Genomic DNA, 16,888 nt, shown 5'->3' with positions numbered 1-16,888 from the left:
GCCTGGGCAATTTAGTGACTTAATGAGACTCTTTTTCAGAATAGAAGGATAAAAAAAATTACTGTGGATGTCACCCAGTGCAAAGGCATTGTGTTCAATCCTTAGTACTGAAAAAAAAGAAACAAACAAACAAACAGAATAATACTCTTCCTCCTCACTGCCATTCTAGAAATTAGTATTTTCATTTAAAAATTCTGAGATTCACAACCTTAACACCAACTGCAGACTATTAAACACTTTGTGTTAGGACTGTCTCAGAGATGGCTATTTTTAGGCTTTGGTTCAATGGGACGAAAGTATTCTCATTTCCACCTCTTTTCAAAATTCACACTTATGTCCAACATTGCTTGTTGGAGTTGATAAGAATTCTTGTTTGGTCAAGAACACTACAGGAATATACAACGCAGAGAGAACGGCAGCAGGAAACAAAAAGTCTTTCATTTTATCATTTCTCCAAAACCACGAGATGATCTTATGCAGCTGTTTCATAAGAAATGTGTCTCAGATCTGATGGAATAAATTCTCTTCAAAGACGAATCAAAGAAAATAATATCCAAGAATGCAAAACACACCATTGTTACTCTAACCCCATCACACCTATAGAGAGCTTCACAGATGCTGAAAGAGCAACTATTTCTATCACCAACAAGCCATGTGAACAGATTTAAACAGAGAAAGATCTATGTGAGATCCAGTCAAATTACACATCACTGTGAAAATGAAATCATCCCCAGCTTTACAGTATCTAAATATAACATGTAATTAACAGTAGTCACCTGCCAGTCAGTAAAGCCATAAAAATGATTAAAATCACTCTAATGATAGGCCATAAAGTTGGCTGATAAAAATAAAAATACTGTATTTTTAAAATTTGAATTCTCCATGTAAATTGCATTAACAGGGTCTCCACTTCTCCCTTCCTTCTCAGCTGAAGCGGCATTTTCCTGTGTCATTCAAGGAGTCAGTGAGTACAGGACTGATGTGCTGTTTCAAAACTCCATGGACAAGCTAAATTAGCCTGGTTCTTTGGAATTGTTTCAAAGATCTCTGGCTATTATTAATATTTTTAATCTTTCATTTTTATTATGTGTATGATGTCAGGAGCTGTGTCAGGAAGTACATTTTGTCAATTAAATAATTAATCCCACAGCATAATAGTCAGTAAGGAAAAATTGACATTTGTCAGGTTCAAAGAAAATGAAAGCCTGGGAGGATTTTTCATTATGCTTGCTCAAAAAAAAAAAAAAATCTGATAGCCGACTTCCCTTACTCATTTCTCTCTTACACCTCCTTCTCCAGCTACAAACACTTCCCACATCTAACCAAAGAGGAGAAAAAAAGTATTTGCAACTCTTCTACTGCCCTCATCAGTACCCACCCCATGACAAAGATCAATTTTCCTTCCTATAGATGTCTTGAGCTTGCTCACTTTTCACTATCCATACCAACACCATTTAAATGAGGAACTGAAGCAAACTGACTCCAATATGCCAAATGGCAATTCTTATACTGAACTTCTCCTGCTTTCTGCATTGGGAACTGTGCAGAGAATCCAAGCCTGAGAGCTAGAAGTAGACCGGCGGGGGTTCGAGTCTAAGCTTCCTATGCTCTAGCCTTGGGATCTCTAACACTCAAATATCTGGATCTAGGAAAGGAGGCTACTATCAGGACCTAGCTCAGAAGGTGCCTGTGCACACAGTAAGGCGTCACTACACAGCAGCCAGAGTCAGCAGTACACTGGTGATTTTAATAAATTCTAATGTAGGAGCCTGTCAAGTGACTCATAGCGCCATCACTGAACTTTGCTCTGCTTTTTGCTTCTGCTCTTAAACTTCTTCGAACTACACCATTCAGCTCCTGACAAGAGGCCTCCATCTGCTGTCTGGCTCATTTCTCTTTCCTATGCCCCCTTTCCTTCTTTAGTCCTTGGCTTGCAGGGAGCTGAGTAATAGTACTCTTTGGTCCCCTACAAACTTCAGTTCCAGGGTTTCCACAGATGGTATTGCCAATGTCGTCAACAACAGTCTGCACTGGATTAACGCTGCCTAGGAGGTGAAAATTTCAGTGTGCTATTTTTAACCTGTTTAAGCATCCTCTGCTCTGCCAAAACTAAATGCTTGCTTGGGGTGGAGAAGAGCCTCCCCAGCACATAGCCACATGTGCTGCTTTGTCTCCTAATAGTCTTCCACAGTGTAGGGGTGCCTATCCCCCAAAGAGGCACTAAGCAGTTATTCTTGTTACAGAAAGTAAGATTTTATACTGGGTTCAGATCACATGTATTTCTGTGCTACCTACTTTTTCTTAATTGGTGAAAAATGTACATTGATAATCTATTTCAGCTGTTTAGACAATATGAGAGAGAGAAAAAAACAAGTTTAGAATTATAGTGCATGGTAAAATGAACTAACGCCCCCTGACTTACCAAGAATACATATCTCAAATGTCTTTTATTTGTCCTCTTAGAAATGAATTTAAAATCTTAAGCAGTTTTGTCCTTTGGCATAAATTTGATATCAGTAATTACTAAGACATGCTCTAGGGAGAAAAATCTCTCTTTAAGAAATCAAATGGGTTTTCTTATATAAACTTGTTTGGGGGAGAGAATATTATTTCAATATAGTTAGGATGGCTCTTTTCACCATGCAGAGAAGAAGAGAATCATGGAAAAATTTCAGACTTTGGAACAATTTGTTGCATTATCATTTTTCTTTAAATGTGTTCCTGCCCAATGTAAAACTCTTAGTCACACTGTGAGGTGATTGGAAAAGAATCAATATATTTTTTATTATTTAAGTTTAACCTATGTTTCTCCTTTCCTAGTTAAATTAGCTAATGAACACTAAGTTTTATGTAAATTATAATACACAATACAAACATAAGAGGATTTTACCTTCATTAGTAAAAAATCTCGCCCACATCTCAAGGCTGTATTAGATGAAACACAACATAATTGCATACCTAATTTAAAAACTATTGTCTTCAACATGGAAATTAGTTGAGAACTGTGAATATTAAAATCAATATTCCACTAGGTAAGATATGCAGGCAGAAAACAGTGTAAAAATGTTTAAGAAAGAGATGTAAATGACAAAGACATAGTGGGCTATATTATTGGAAACTAGGATGTGCTAAGGTGTGACCTTAATGAATCAGGGTGCCTCAGAGAAAGAAAGTGAACACTTCAGTGCAGGCTCTTGGGTAACAGTCACTTCCACAGAGCTGGGCTGGATGGATCAGATTATCTAGGATCATAATTCTTACTTCCTTAATAGGGACAGATGAATTTTCTCTTCTATAGCTTCTGTTCTCCTTGCATCTGGTCTAATCATAAATGTTTATGAGTGCTTTCATTCAAGTAAAAGGGAGCCCTAGAGACTTGAGGTTCAGCCCTATGCACACATACTTTGGCCATGGGTAAAACTATAAACGTCACATATACAGTAGTTGTGACATTGTGGGATTGTTCTCTGCATGTGTTACTCTTGTCTGGGAGTCAATGTGCTATTGGTGGCTTTCTAACCTGGAACACTGTGTTATCATCTAACATCTCCAACTCAGACTAGTGGATAGGACATCAAAACTGTAAATTATTCAGGTAACCTTCTGGGAAAAAATGTGACACCTACAAGTTAGCAACATTTGAGCATGCCTTGTTTTACTAGAACAATTACCTACCTTGTCTAGTATACTCGTCTGCTTCTCTGTGAACCAAATCCTTTACTCTGTTCCCATAAAGCAGGCGCGAGGAATCATGATCAAAAGCTTTCAAGGTTTCACTGGAACTATAAGACTTCTGCGTAGGGACCCTACACTCTTCATTGTCTGCTGAGGAATTTGTATACCGACGTTCTTTTTCTCTTCTGCTCTTGGTCAGGGAGCAGTAAGGCCTACGTTCTTTCACATCCATACTTCATTCCTTCTGTGTGCACATCAGTCCTGCTTGTTACAAATTATGCTCAGTGTTCAATTCTCATTGGCCTCTCTGTAAAGATAAAAGTTTGGCATGATGTCAGCATAATATTCATCTGAAAACTGACTACTCTACTGGTCTCCATCTGGAAGATGGTGAAAAACAATTGCCTTGCCTATCTAGGAATCTTGCTTTCAACAAGAAATGAATATTCGTAACATCTGTCTAAGATATTTTGTGATACCAAGAGGTGAAGTACACTTTCTACTAATGAGAGCTATTATATGTTAAGCTACTATATCTGATTTTTCACATTAATAAAAATAATTTAAGATGAAGCTCAAGTTTCACTACAGCAGCCAACTAAAACTTGGCTTCAATAATTTGTTAAATTTTCCACAGTGGGAAAGTTTTCTATTGTAGCGCTTTCTCCATTCACAAATAAATTATTTTCCTTTTCTTACAAAATTTACACTATTTTTCCTTTTTTCAATTTTTTTTTTTTTTTTTTGGTACCGGGGATCGAACTCAGGTCCTTGTGCTTGTGAGACAGGTGACGGAACCATGGAGCTAAATGCCCGGCCCTTTTCAATTTTTTTTTAAAAAAACACGAGAAGGGCCGGGGATTTAGCTCAGTGGTTTTGCTGCCTGCTGCGCAAGCGTAAGGCAGAAGGACCCAAGTTCAATCCCCGGTACCAAAAAAAAAAAAAAAAAAAAAAGCATGAGAAAATTGGTACTTCTTACAAATAAAACTTTGTCAAATTCATTGAACATTTTATTCATTTTTGCAAAGATTTTTCCTTCAGAGGGTACAATTTTCATGTTTTAAAGACCTAAATGTCTTGGATTGTGGAAAAAGATGATCCCTCTCTCATACCCCTCTCCTTAAAATGCATTTTCCTCTCAAGGAAATGAATTTAATCAGTATACTCTGATACTTAAGGCAATTCAAATGGCTAATTTGATGGGGGTGGTTTCCTGTAATGGCCAATAGCAAGAATAACTTAGAAGGAGCAAAGCAAATTGTGTTTCTTTGCTTAGCAACTCTCTTTTTCCTGAATTTGCTGTACTGACAAGGGGTCAGGGCAAGAGGAACAAGATCCGTGGCTGCAAAGGGGAGAGTTGCCCACGGCTAATCTGCATATTAAATGATCCTGTTTTGTCTTTATTCTTTCTCATTTAGTCCTTCTTTTTTGACCTGAAAATCCCTGAGGGCTTTTCCCCCCACCCTAACCCTACTTTCCTAAATTTACTTTTTATTTGAGTGATTTCATAATGGACTTGAAACAAATGATTCCCGGCAGATCCCCAGGTTTCCTCTTTGGTTCAACATCATTAGGGTGGTGAATTCTATTTTGATATTTTCTTCCACATTGAGTTTCTCTCCCAAAGAGTCTCTCTCCCACTCTCCATCATGTGCTATCATTAGACACATCACACAGCTCTTTAATGTGCTTCCAACTTGGAGTCTTGCAGCCTACTCTGATTCTCCTATGTCGGCTCAGCTTACAATGAAGTTGTCAACAAGTCTTGATTCTTTCAGCTTAGTATTACAACTTTTATACCTCTCACTCCCCAACATTTCCCTTTCAACCAGCTACAAAAAGAGTGGCAGAATTCTCTGGGCTGGAATGATCACAGATTTCCAGAGCTTATACTTGGAAAGGTTTGGACTGCTTCTCTGCGCTACTTTTTCAACCAAACCATATCCCTCTTATCCAAATCGTCAATAAAGAGTTCCCTCAGATGGGGTCCTGCATTTCTCTGCAATTGAACTGAGCCGAGCTGTTCAAAGTAGTTACTAATATTTTAGTTTGTTGTAGGAATGTACCTTGATTTCTCCACCTTTTGTTTCTTTTCCATGAATTTAAAAAACAAAAAAAGTAAACCTGGTTGTGGTGGTTTGTGCTTGTAGTAACAGTTACTCAAGGATGAGACCAGAGAGTTACAAGGCCAGCCTGGGCAACATGACAATAATTAATAAAAAATTAAAAGCAATGTTTTTCATTGACCTCTTCTGTTTCATTACTCACTATTCTCTTCCACATTCCTTTAATTGCTCTTCATAAAAATTGTATTCCTAATTGTAGCTTTTCTTTAAGGTACTAAATAAAGTTTTAAGGTATGGTGATAGAGCTATTTTTATAGAACAGGATTAAGACAAACAAATGTACTCTTTTTATTCCAACAAACAGAAGTCATTTTAGATAAATATTTACTGATCAACTACCATGTGTTAAAGTTCTTTCTAGATGCTGAGGAAACAGGAGTGAATAAATTAATGTTTTTGCCTTTGTGGATCATACATACATTCAGACAGTGCATCAGGAACATTTTTCCCAGTACAACTATTATAGAAAAGTCATGGGAGCCCATTGTTTGGACTAGGCTCCTACTCTAAGTCCCTTAGACCAAACTAAAAATCAAAATGGTGTCACTCAGCTGAGGTACACCAAAGGGAAACTAAATTGTTCTCTATATTCCCAGACCTGCACAGAAAGCAAAAACAGTCAAGTTTTCTAAACAAGCCATTTCATTCAACAAGGTAATGATATTGCCTTTGCTTTAATACTTCAGAAAAAGTAACCTGAGATAATCTGAAGTTAATCAAATGGTTATCTTTCTATTGCTTGAGCTCTTTTTCTTCACCTTACAGGGAATGTAACTTTGAAGTGACTTGACTGATCCACCCTTTGTTCTTTGTTTCTATGTTTTTCAGCCCTTCTGTTTATTAAACCAACCTCTGTCTGCTCAACCTATCGAAACACATACTGTTTTATGGAATGAAGTATTGCCTGATTCTAGAAGCCTAAGATACAGCCATTAATTGGCTTTAATGAACTCTGTGATCTTTAAACTAAATTGTTGTCACTTTGTCCTTTAATGGATTGAATAAAAATGTGTAAGTTCAACAAAAATTTTCTTTCCAAAATAGTTTTGGCCTATTTGGAGAAAAGGCCATACAAACTTCAAAACTAAATGTTCATCAAAAAGCCTTTTAGGGCTGGGGATTTAGTTCAGTGGTGCCGCTGCCTGCCTCGCAAGCACAAGGTCCTGTGTTCGATCCCTGGTACCAAAAAAAAAAAAAAAAAAAGAAAAAAAAACCTTTTAATTGACTGAAAAATGTAATGCAAGAATTTTCAGTAATAGAGCACTGGGCTTCAAAATCATTACAGGACTTTCATTCCTTGCCCTAAGTTGTTACCCATTTTAAAATAAAGCTATTAAAAACGGGGCTCAGAAAATCATCCCCCAAAGTATGGTGCTTTGACATGCTAAGTAATTTACTTTTGAATGGAAAAAGAATTCTCTTTACTATATTATTTTCATGATACAATTTTATAATCTTGCAAGTCAGATAATCATAATGTTCTTTAATATGATAATATTAAGTATATCATCACAATTAATGCTGCAGTTTTGTAATAATATTACCAAACTTTAGACATCAATGTTATGTTAATTAGGTGCTAATAAATTAGCAATAAAACAATAATTACAGGCTTTTTAATGTTTTTGGTGCTTCTTTTTTTGGGGGGGGAGCTTGGTGGGGCTTCAGAGTTATAACCACTGCCCAAAAAGAAAATTTTAGTTACTTAGGAACTTTATAGACCAATGATGGTGAACCTATTAGAGACAAGTGCCAAAACTGCAACCCAAAATCCGTCTATCGCAAACTGACAACACTGCAATTCAACCTGAATACTGAGATTTTTAGTTAAGAAAAAGCAGGTCATACATTAACATCTGTGTCTTCAAAGAAAAACAAATAATATACGTGCCATAGGGTCGACACCACTGTTAAGGACTATCTCTAGCACTGAATATTTGAGTTTTCATTATTTGCAAAGCAATTTAAAGTTCCACGATAAATCAAGGTACATTATTCAAATATATGATCAAAGACAGAGGCAATTTGATCTTAGATATTCAAAACAATAAGAAGCCCTTTGTATCTGTCATTTCATTTTTGTACATGGTTCAAACTTTTCAAGGATTTAATCTACACTATAATGTTTGCAACTACTGATATGCTTCTGATGGAAGTCAATGAGTTCAGTATGACTTCAAAAGGCAGCTTTCTGTGTTATCTCCTCCACTCAGAGCTGAGGATGAGACGGTTAAAAAATGCAGCTGCTAAAGGAGGGCTAGATTGTTGGAGCACTTTCATGGTAACTGCATGGTCCTGTAGAAAGGAGAAGCTCACTGTGCCCATAGTCAGCATACAGAACTTAATGAACAGGATATGAGTTGCATCAGTAGGCAGAGCCTTTGAAAAATAAAGGAAGCTATTAAAAAGTTGACCAAAACTTTTGATTGAACTGGCAAGCATACAACAATATCAAACTGATTAGGTTAATTTTCATTCCCTCCTTGAAAATCAACTCAGTTACTAATCATAGTACTCCTCTTGAAGTCACAGCTGTTCTTAAAGCAAATTGCAATACTTAATTGAGCTGGTACGGACTAATGATGGTTAAACTTAATTTTTTGAGTATCTGATGGAGTGAAAGCAGTAAATATTTAATAGAAACTGTACTTTAAATTTTTGAATTTTGATCTTTTCCTAGGCTAGTGACATATGGTACAATACTGTCTTGTGATGTTGACCAGTGGCAGCACACATTCACGAAAGTAAACAATCAATACACTATTCTGAATTGCTAAACTCTGATGTTCAGTAAGTTTAGTGTATTAAATACAGGCTTTGTTTTTTTTTTTCAGACAGTCTCACTGAGTTGCCCAGGCTGGCTTCAAACTGGCAATCTTCCTGCCTCAGCCTCCTGAGTGCTGGGATTACAGGTAAGCACCTCGGAGTCTGGCTTAAATGCACTTTTGAGTTATGGTATTTTCAACTTACAATGGCTTTATCAAGATTTAACCCCATCATAAGTCAAGAACACCTGTACTTTGAAAAATATTTTAATGAATGAATGAGCAGGGCATTCTTGATTTATGGACACTAACATAGAATATCCTCTATTTCAGATATGGTATTTAAATATACTTTGAAAGTTGGCCAGAAAACTGAACATTATTACATTGTTACATTTTCATAATTCTAAAGAAACATTTTGAAAATATGCCTTTTTTTAAAGCATCTTAAGTTTTTACATCTTTAAAATCCTTGATGACAATGATTACAATTTTTCAGTTCTACGACAAGCAGCATCTCTAAAATCAATTGGAGTTTTAAAATTCCATGAGCTAAAATAAAAACAAATATGCTAACCCAAAAGATTAAATAACCCACTGGTCAAACTCATTCATGCTTCTGTTGTTATCTATCTTCTATGAGAATTACAAATCCTTGTATGTTATCTTGAATGCCTTTCTACATAGACTGTCCTCCTATTTTATTATAGTTTTAAAACCTCACTGAAAATAATAACTAGACTTCAGAGAAACAATAATTTACCACAAAACACTTTAAAGATTTAAATTAAATTCTTTGTACACAATACCAAGAAATTTTCCCTTCTTGTTACTTACAATTCATATTTCTACAGTAAATACAACTTTATATACACTATAAGAATTTCAAAATGCTTCCTTTATTGAATAGCTAGATTAACACCAATTGAACACAAGAGAAAAATCAATTGTTATTGTTCATTTTAGAAGAAATTGTGTTTCCTGAGGCAAATTTACAAGTCAAAGAATTGAAACAATTAAGTACAAAGGTAAAATCATATTACAGTGACCTTTTGGTAAGGCTATATTCAAGCATAACTAGGATTTGAGTTTATAGTTTCAGATAGTAGAATGTAAGAGAATCTAACTATCATGTTCAGGGTACAAAATGAAAACAAAATTCTCCAAGAAAGATAGAGAAAGTGGAGTCTACTATTTATGAGCAAAAAATGTGAAGCTTTCTGAGAAGGCCAAGAACAGAGAAAAATAAATATAATGAATATTAGTGGTTGAGAAGGTGAAAACAAGGCAGGATGCTTTCTTTAAACATGACAAATAATAAAGACAGTATTAAATGGCAATGATAAATAAGAAGTCTTCTGCTGCTTCCAGCCAAGATGAAGTAACAGGCACTAGATTTATTCTCCTGTGTCATACAACAAAATAGAATACCTCAAATGAAAGTTTTCAAGCCATGGACATCAAGCAATGAAGGAGAGTGAGCCCTGAGATGTTAGAAACAAACAAAGTGAACCCTTAATTACCTCTGCTTACTGCCTTGATGGTGTCCAGACTGTGTAGCACAGGAAGGAGACACCCAGGCAGAGCCCAGCAATGTCTTAAAGAACTAGAGCTGGATCCAGTAGAACAGGTGGTAGAAATCTGCAGGACCAAGTGTTGGGGGAAAATAAAGGCATGGAGAAAGACTTATGAGAGTCTGGGGAGGGTCCCTCTTAAGAATTCAGGAGAGCACCAACCAGCACAAGTGTGTGGCAAGACCACTGCAGGCCAGAGAAAGGACTCTGAAAGAATGACAGGACCAGTATCAACAGGATGGTTTCAGCAGTACTGGCATTCTGGAAGGAAAAATATCCTTTTCATGAGAAGCTATCCTATAACAGGATGTTTGGAGTATTCTCAGCTTCTACCCACCAGATGCCAGTAGCACCTGCAGTGACAATTACCAAACATGATTCTAGGACAAAATGATCCCCTTTCAGGAACTCTAAATTAAGGGTAAAGAATCTAGGACTTTTTTGAAGATTAGTATCTGTTCCTACCAGCTATATCAGAAAAAGTTCACAACTCATTGGACAATGTATTTAGGAAGACCTTGCCTGGGTTGTAGAGAATAATCAACATAAGACTAATCATAATTCTTCTTTTATCTAACAAATCTTAAAAACAAAACCAGAAAGGATCAAACTGTTTCCAAATTGCTTAACTGCCCCATGAAAAAGCTCAAAAATATTGTAGGAATACAAAAACATTCAGCACTCAAAAAGATAAAATTTATAAGTCTATCATTCATTCAAAGATTATGAGGCATGCAAAGAAGCAAGAAAATAATGAGGACAGAAATCAATCGATGGAAATTGACCCAGAAGTGACATAGGTGTTACAATTAGTAGGTAAGGCCATCTAAGCAGTTATTCATAAGAGCATTCCATGCACTTTAAAAATTAAATGAAGATGTAGAATATATAAAAAGAAGATTCAAAATTTCTAGAGGAAAATCATAATATCTGTCATGAAAAATATACTGAATAAGATTAATGGCAGATTAGATGTTGCAGAAGGAAAGAGTGGTGAACTCTAACAATACTAAAAGAAACTATACAAAATAAAGCACAGAGAACAATAATGGATGGATAAATAAATGAATAAGTCATTGGTGAGGGGCAGAACTGTGGGGGGCCTTGCCCCCCCGCTAGAACTCTTGAGTGCCTTTTACGGACATATCCGGGCCTGCTGCAAATCTACCCGGCAACAAGGAAGTAGCCCCAGTACCCTCCTCTTGCTCCTCCCCTCTAGCCCTACGGTATATATGTTGTAACAGCTTCTGCAATAAACGAGACTTGATCAGAAACCTGTCTTGTCTCCATCTCTCGTGTCCCCTGTCCCCTCTCATCCTCGCTCCCCCTCTAGGGTCTCCGTTGACTTACCCGCGGGCCGGGACAAGTGGCGCCCAACGTGGGGCCAGAGAACGGGGGATCCAGTGAAGGACGCTGCTCAGGGGCCCTAAGATTAAGATTGAGGAACAAAGAGCACACTCGACACGGGAGAGGCTTGCAATTGACGTGGACCTGCCGTCTTTTTGCACCTCGGTAAGTTGAGCAGCGATTATGGGACAGGGCATTAGTCAGCACGAATTGTTTGTGCAAGGTCTCAAGAAGACATTACAGGCACGAGGGGTAAAGGTTACAGTCAAACAGTTGTTAAGATTTTTTGATTATATTAAAGATCTCTGTCCCTGGTTCCCTGCTGAGGGAACCATTGACGAACAGAGATGGAAAAAGGCGGGGGAAGCTCTCCAGGATTATTATGCCACTTGCGGACCCGGGAAGGTCCCTATTGCGGCGTTCTCATATTGGAATTTGATTAATGATATTATTTCTCATAAAGCGAGGGATCCACTGGTGGCGCAGGCTATACAGGCTGGGGAGGTAGCTCTCCGAGATGGTAAGGGGCTGACACCCGCCAGTGATTCTGACGCAGTCTCCCGGGCCAATATGGCGCCGGGGCCCAGGCCCGTTGAGACCACGACTTCTTTGTCAGACAAAGAAGAGGACTTGATGTCCTTTGACAGTGACGACGATCCCGCCCCCGACGGACATGACGTCCCTTCGGACCAACCCCAAACGGCCACGAACCCTGCCAAGCCCTGTAGGGCAGGGCCTCGCCGAACCCCTGCTTCCTTGCTTTCCGCCACCGCCTCTAGGACAGCCCCACCCTCGCGGAAGGTTCCGCCCCTATATCCCTCCCTTCAAGCCTATCGTGGCCCGCCTCCGCCCCCAGATCCGCCCCAAGAGGGCTCCGGGTCGGAGGAGCCCGCGGGGGGAGCATTGTGGGGCGACTCCGGATATCCCCCTCCTTATATCTCTTCAGGCCCCGACACTCCCACTCTGGCATGTCCTGTTGTTGATCCCCAAAAGGAACTCCGGGACAAAATAGAATTTCTAAAAAAACAGATAAGGTTAGAAAAGGAACACCAAGAACTTATTACCCAGCTTGAAGGCTTAAGAACAGGCAAAGCCCATAAAAATGTCCGTAGAGAAGACAAACTTAAGCCACGACCCCCCATTAGAGGGGCGGCCCCTAGGGTGCCATCCGGGTCGGGAGTATCCCTGAAACTTAAAAATGCGGAAGCCTTTCCCGTAACTAAAACTACTGACGCACAGAGACAGGCGTGAAGACACCACAGTGGTTTTGATTTTAAGGTCATTAAAAAATTTAAAATGGCTGCAGCTCAATATGGGGCCACTGCACCTTACACCATGGCTATTTTAGAATCGGTGGCAAAAAATTGGCTCACCCCAATTGATTGGCAGACTCTGGCCCGCGCCACCCTTACAGGAGGTGATTATTTATTATGGAAATCTAAATATGTTAAAAATTGCCGAGAAACTGCTAGGCGCAATGCTCAGGCGGGGAATGGATGGGTGCTTGACATGCTCCTTGGGGAGGGGGCCTACGCCGCCAACGACCAACAAATACAATTTGATGCGGGGTTATATGCCCAGATTCAGACCGCCGCCACTAGGGCCTGGAAAAAGCTCCCCTCCAAAGGAGACGTGAGTGCCTCCCTCACTAACATTCGGCAGGGCCCAGACGAGCCATTTGCGGACTTTGTCCACCGCCTTCTCACGGCGGCAGGCCGGATTTTTGGGAGCGCGGAGACAGGGACAGATTTTGTTAAACAGCTTGCTTTTGAGAACGCCAATGCCGCCTGTCAGGCCGCTATCCGCCCCTATAAAAAGAAAACTGACCTTTCCGGCTACATTCGCCTTTGTTCTGAGATTGGGGCCGCCTACCAACAGGGCCTTGCCATGGCGGCCGCCATGCAAGGCTTCACAGTCAAACAATTTTTGCAACGCCATGTCGGCAATAAGTGTTTCCGGTGTGGGGCCACCGGCCATTTTGCTAGAGAATGCCCGACCACTAAAATGCAGGGCCCCAATGCTCCGCCCCCCGGGCCCTGCCCCCGATGTAATCGGGGGAGGCATTGGGCGAGTAAGTGCCGATCCAAAACTGATGCCCAGGGCCGACCCCTTCCCCCTCTTAAGGATTCGAATTCGGGAAACGGGAAAGGGGGCCAGCCCCAGGCCCCCAACTCCAAACAAATTTACGGGGCGCTCAATTTTGCTCCAATAAACAACAATCCATTTCAGACCTCATCAGAGCCACAAAAGGAAGTGCCGGATTGGACCTCAGTGCCACCACCCACACAGTATTGACCCCAGAAATGGGAGTCCAGGCCCTCGCCACAGGAGTCTTTGGACCCTTACCTAGAGAGACTTTTGGCCTCGTAATAGGCCGAAGCAGTAGTACCATAAATGGGCTGTTGGTTTACCCAGGAGTGATAGATAATGACTACTCTGGGGAAATTAAAGTTATGGTTTCTTCTCCCAAAGTTATTAATACCATTCAATCAGGCCAAAGATTTGCTCAATTGCTACTCCTTCCCCTTCTCTCTACCTCTAATAAGGCTCTAAACAACGCCCGAGGCAGCCAGGGATTCGGCTCATCTGATGTTTACTGGTCAGAGATACTTTCAGCACAAAAGCCTCTCGTGACCTTGTGGTTAGATGGGAGACAATTTTCTGGGCTGGTTGACACTGGTGCCGATGTAACTATCATAAAGGGAGAGGATTGGCCTCAGGCATGGCCATTAAAAGACACCCTCACCCATCTCGGGGGTATAGGTCAGAGTAAAAATCCTAAACAAAGTGCCAAAGATCTGACCTGGAGAGACCAAGATGGTAATCAGGGCACCATTCAACCTTATATCATTTCAGGGTTACCTATTAATCTATGGGGAAGAGACTTACTATCACAAATGGGGATAATTATTTCCAGCCCCAATAAAATTGTCACTATGCAGATGTTTAAAAATGGGTACATTCCAGGAACGGGACTGGGGAAACACCCTACAAACCTTACTCACCCCATTGAGCCTGTCCCTCGGCCCCCTCGGGCAGGGCTAGGCCATTTTCCATAGGGGCCATTGACACTCCTGCGGCCCATGCTGAAAAGATTACCTGGCTCTCAGATGATCCAGTGTGGGTCGATCAGTGGCCCCTCTCTAAGGAGAAATTGTCAGCAGCTCAACAGTTGGTGCAGAAACAGCTTCATGCTGGCCATATTATTCCTAGCCACTCCCCTTGGAATACTCCCATTTTTGTCATTAAAAAACGGTCGGAAAAATGGAGACTCTTACAAGATCTTAGAGCAGTTAATAAAACCATGGTACTCATGGGAGCTTTACAACCTGGTCTCCCTTCGCCGGTAGCCATTCCCCTTGGGTATTACAAGATTATTATTGATTTAAAGGATTGCTTTTTCACCATTCCCTTACATCCTGCTGATCAAAAACGCTTCGCATTTAGCCTTCCAGCGACCAATTTCTGTACCCCAATACAGCGCTTTCAGTGGCTGGTTCTGCCCCAAGACATGGCCAATAGTCCCACCCTGTGCCAGTCATTTGTAGCCGCGGCACTCCAATCCACCCGAGACAATTGGCCTCAAATGTATATTATCCATTACATGGATGATATCCTTGTAGCGGGGCAATTAAGAAGTGAGGTTTTAGCTTGTTATGCTGACCTTCGACGGGCACTTGAATCTCATGGCCTCCAGATTGCCCCTGATAAGGTTCAACTAAAAGACCCTTATAACTACCTTGGATTTCAGATGAAGGGACGTCACATTTCCTCCCAAAAGCTTACCTTGCGGCTGGACGGTCTTAAGACTTTAAATGACTTCCAAAAATTGCTAGGAGACATTAATTGGCTTATGCCCTATTTAAAGCTCACTAAACATGACCTGAAGCCTCTCTATGATACCCTACAAGGTGATAACCACCCTACTTCACCTCGACAGCTCACTGCCGAGGGGCGCAAAGCCATCAGTACAGTGGAACAAGCCATTCAAAATCAAACAATTAATTTTATGGATTATAACTCTCCTTTACAGTATATCATCTGCAAAACCTCCCTCTCTCCCACTGCTGTCTTTTGGCAAACCGCTCCCCTTTTGTGGGTTCATCTCCCAGTTTCCCCTAAGCGGGTCTTTTACCCCTATTATGTTGCAGTTACAGACCTAGTTATCTTGGGCAGAGACCATGGAAAGATGTACTTTGGAAAAGAACCTGATGTCATTATCCAACCCTACCCTAAGGACCAGGTCGATTGGCTTATACAAACCACCGATTCCTGCCCAATTGCTCTTGCTTCTTATTCAGGGTTATTGGACAACCACTATCCTCCCAGCAAACTTATTGACTTTGCCAACAGACATGACTTCATTTTCCCGAAGATCACTTCTTGCTTTCCTCTGCCAGAGGCTCTACCCGTTTTTACAGACGGTTCTTCCACTGGAATGGCTGCCTATGTGTGGGATGATAACATTGTCCAGTTCCAAACCGCCCACTCTTCGGCCCAGTTAACCGAGCTCCAGGCAGTCATAGCGGTCTTTACCGCATTTCCTGCCCGAGCTTTTAATCTCTTTACTGACAGTGCTTACATTGCCCAATCTGTTCCCTTATTAAAAACATGTGGACTGATCAAACTTGCCTCTCAGACTGGTGGTCTTTTCCTCCAATTACAAGATCTAATCAGAAAACGATCCAAATCCTTTTTCATTGGACACCTTCGCGCCCACTCTAACCTACCCGGCCCACTTGCAGAGGGCAACCGCTTAGCAGACCTAGCCACAAGACCTCAGGCTTTTGCCTATTCAATAAATACTGATGCCCCCAGTCCGATTGACCAAGCACAGAAGGCACACCAATTCCATCATCTTAATGCTCACACGCTTCGCCTTATGTATAAGCTTACTAGAGAACAAGCTAGACAAATTGTTAAGGCCTGCCCTACGTGCACTCTGCACCTTCCTACACCTCATCTGGGAGTTAATCCTTGTGGCTTGATTCCAAATGCCCTATGGCAAATGGACATCACACATTACCCTAAATTTGGAAATCTTAAATATATACATGTCAACATTAATACATATAGTGGATTCATATTTGCCACCCTGCAATCTGGGGAAGCTACTAAACACGTCATTGCTCATCTCCTCACTGCCTTCTCAGTGCTTGGCTGCCCACAACAAATTAAAACAGATAATGGTCCTGGCTATATCAGCTCTGGCTTCTCCAAATTTTACAAACAATTTACAATAACACATATAACGGGAATCCCATATAATCCACAGGGACAAGGCATTATAGAAAGGGCTAATCTCACACTTAAAATTACTTTAGACAAAATAAAAAAGGGGGAATGGTATCCTACTAAGGGGTCTCCTAGAAATCTGATATCACATGCACTATTTATTCTT

The 16,888-nt window shown here is 40.4% G+C and overlaps 1 protein-coding gene across 22 annotated transcripts in view; it reads right to left on the bottom strand.

Moving 5' to 3' along the window:
• The window catches only part of Tenm3 (teneurin transmembrane protein 3), a 2,554,979-nt gene that overhangs the window by 468,088 nt on the left and 2,070,003 nt on the right, over positions 1-16,888 (bottom strand). For 21 of the 22 annotated variants that reach the window (XM_087217023.1, XM_087217025.1, XM_087217024.1 and 18 more), the window contains one exon: positions 3,676-3,982. In XM_087217023.1, the coding sequence (XP_087073149.1) occupies positions 3,676-3,907 (232 nt within the window). In that variant the 5' untranslated portion in view covers positions 3,908-3,982. Of the gene's footprint in view, positions 1-3,675; positions 3,983-16,888 lie in introns of those variants that run through there. The other variant, XM_087217042.1, reaches the window with a different exon arrangement.

The sequence above is a fragment of the Heterocephalus glaber genome, unplaced genomic scaffold, assembly GCF_053883595.1.
Source record: "Heterocephalus glaber isolate CG9 unplaced genomic scaffold, H.glaber_assembly_v1.0 deba00001461, whole genome shotgun sequence".
NCBI classification, from domain to species: domain Eukaryota; kingdom Metazoa; phylum Chordata; class Mammalia; order Rodentia; family Bathyergidae; genus Heterocephalus; species Heterocephalus glaber.
This window is presented reverse-complemented; position numbering and strand designations above follow the sequence as displayed.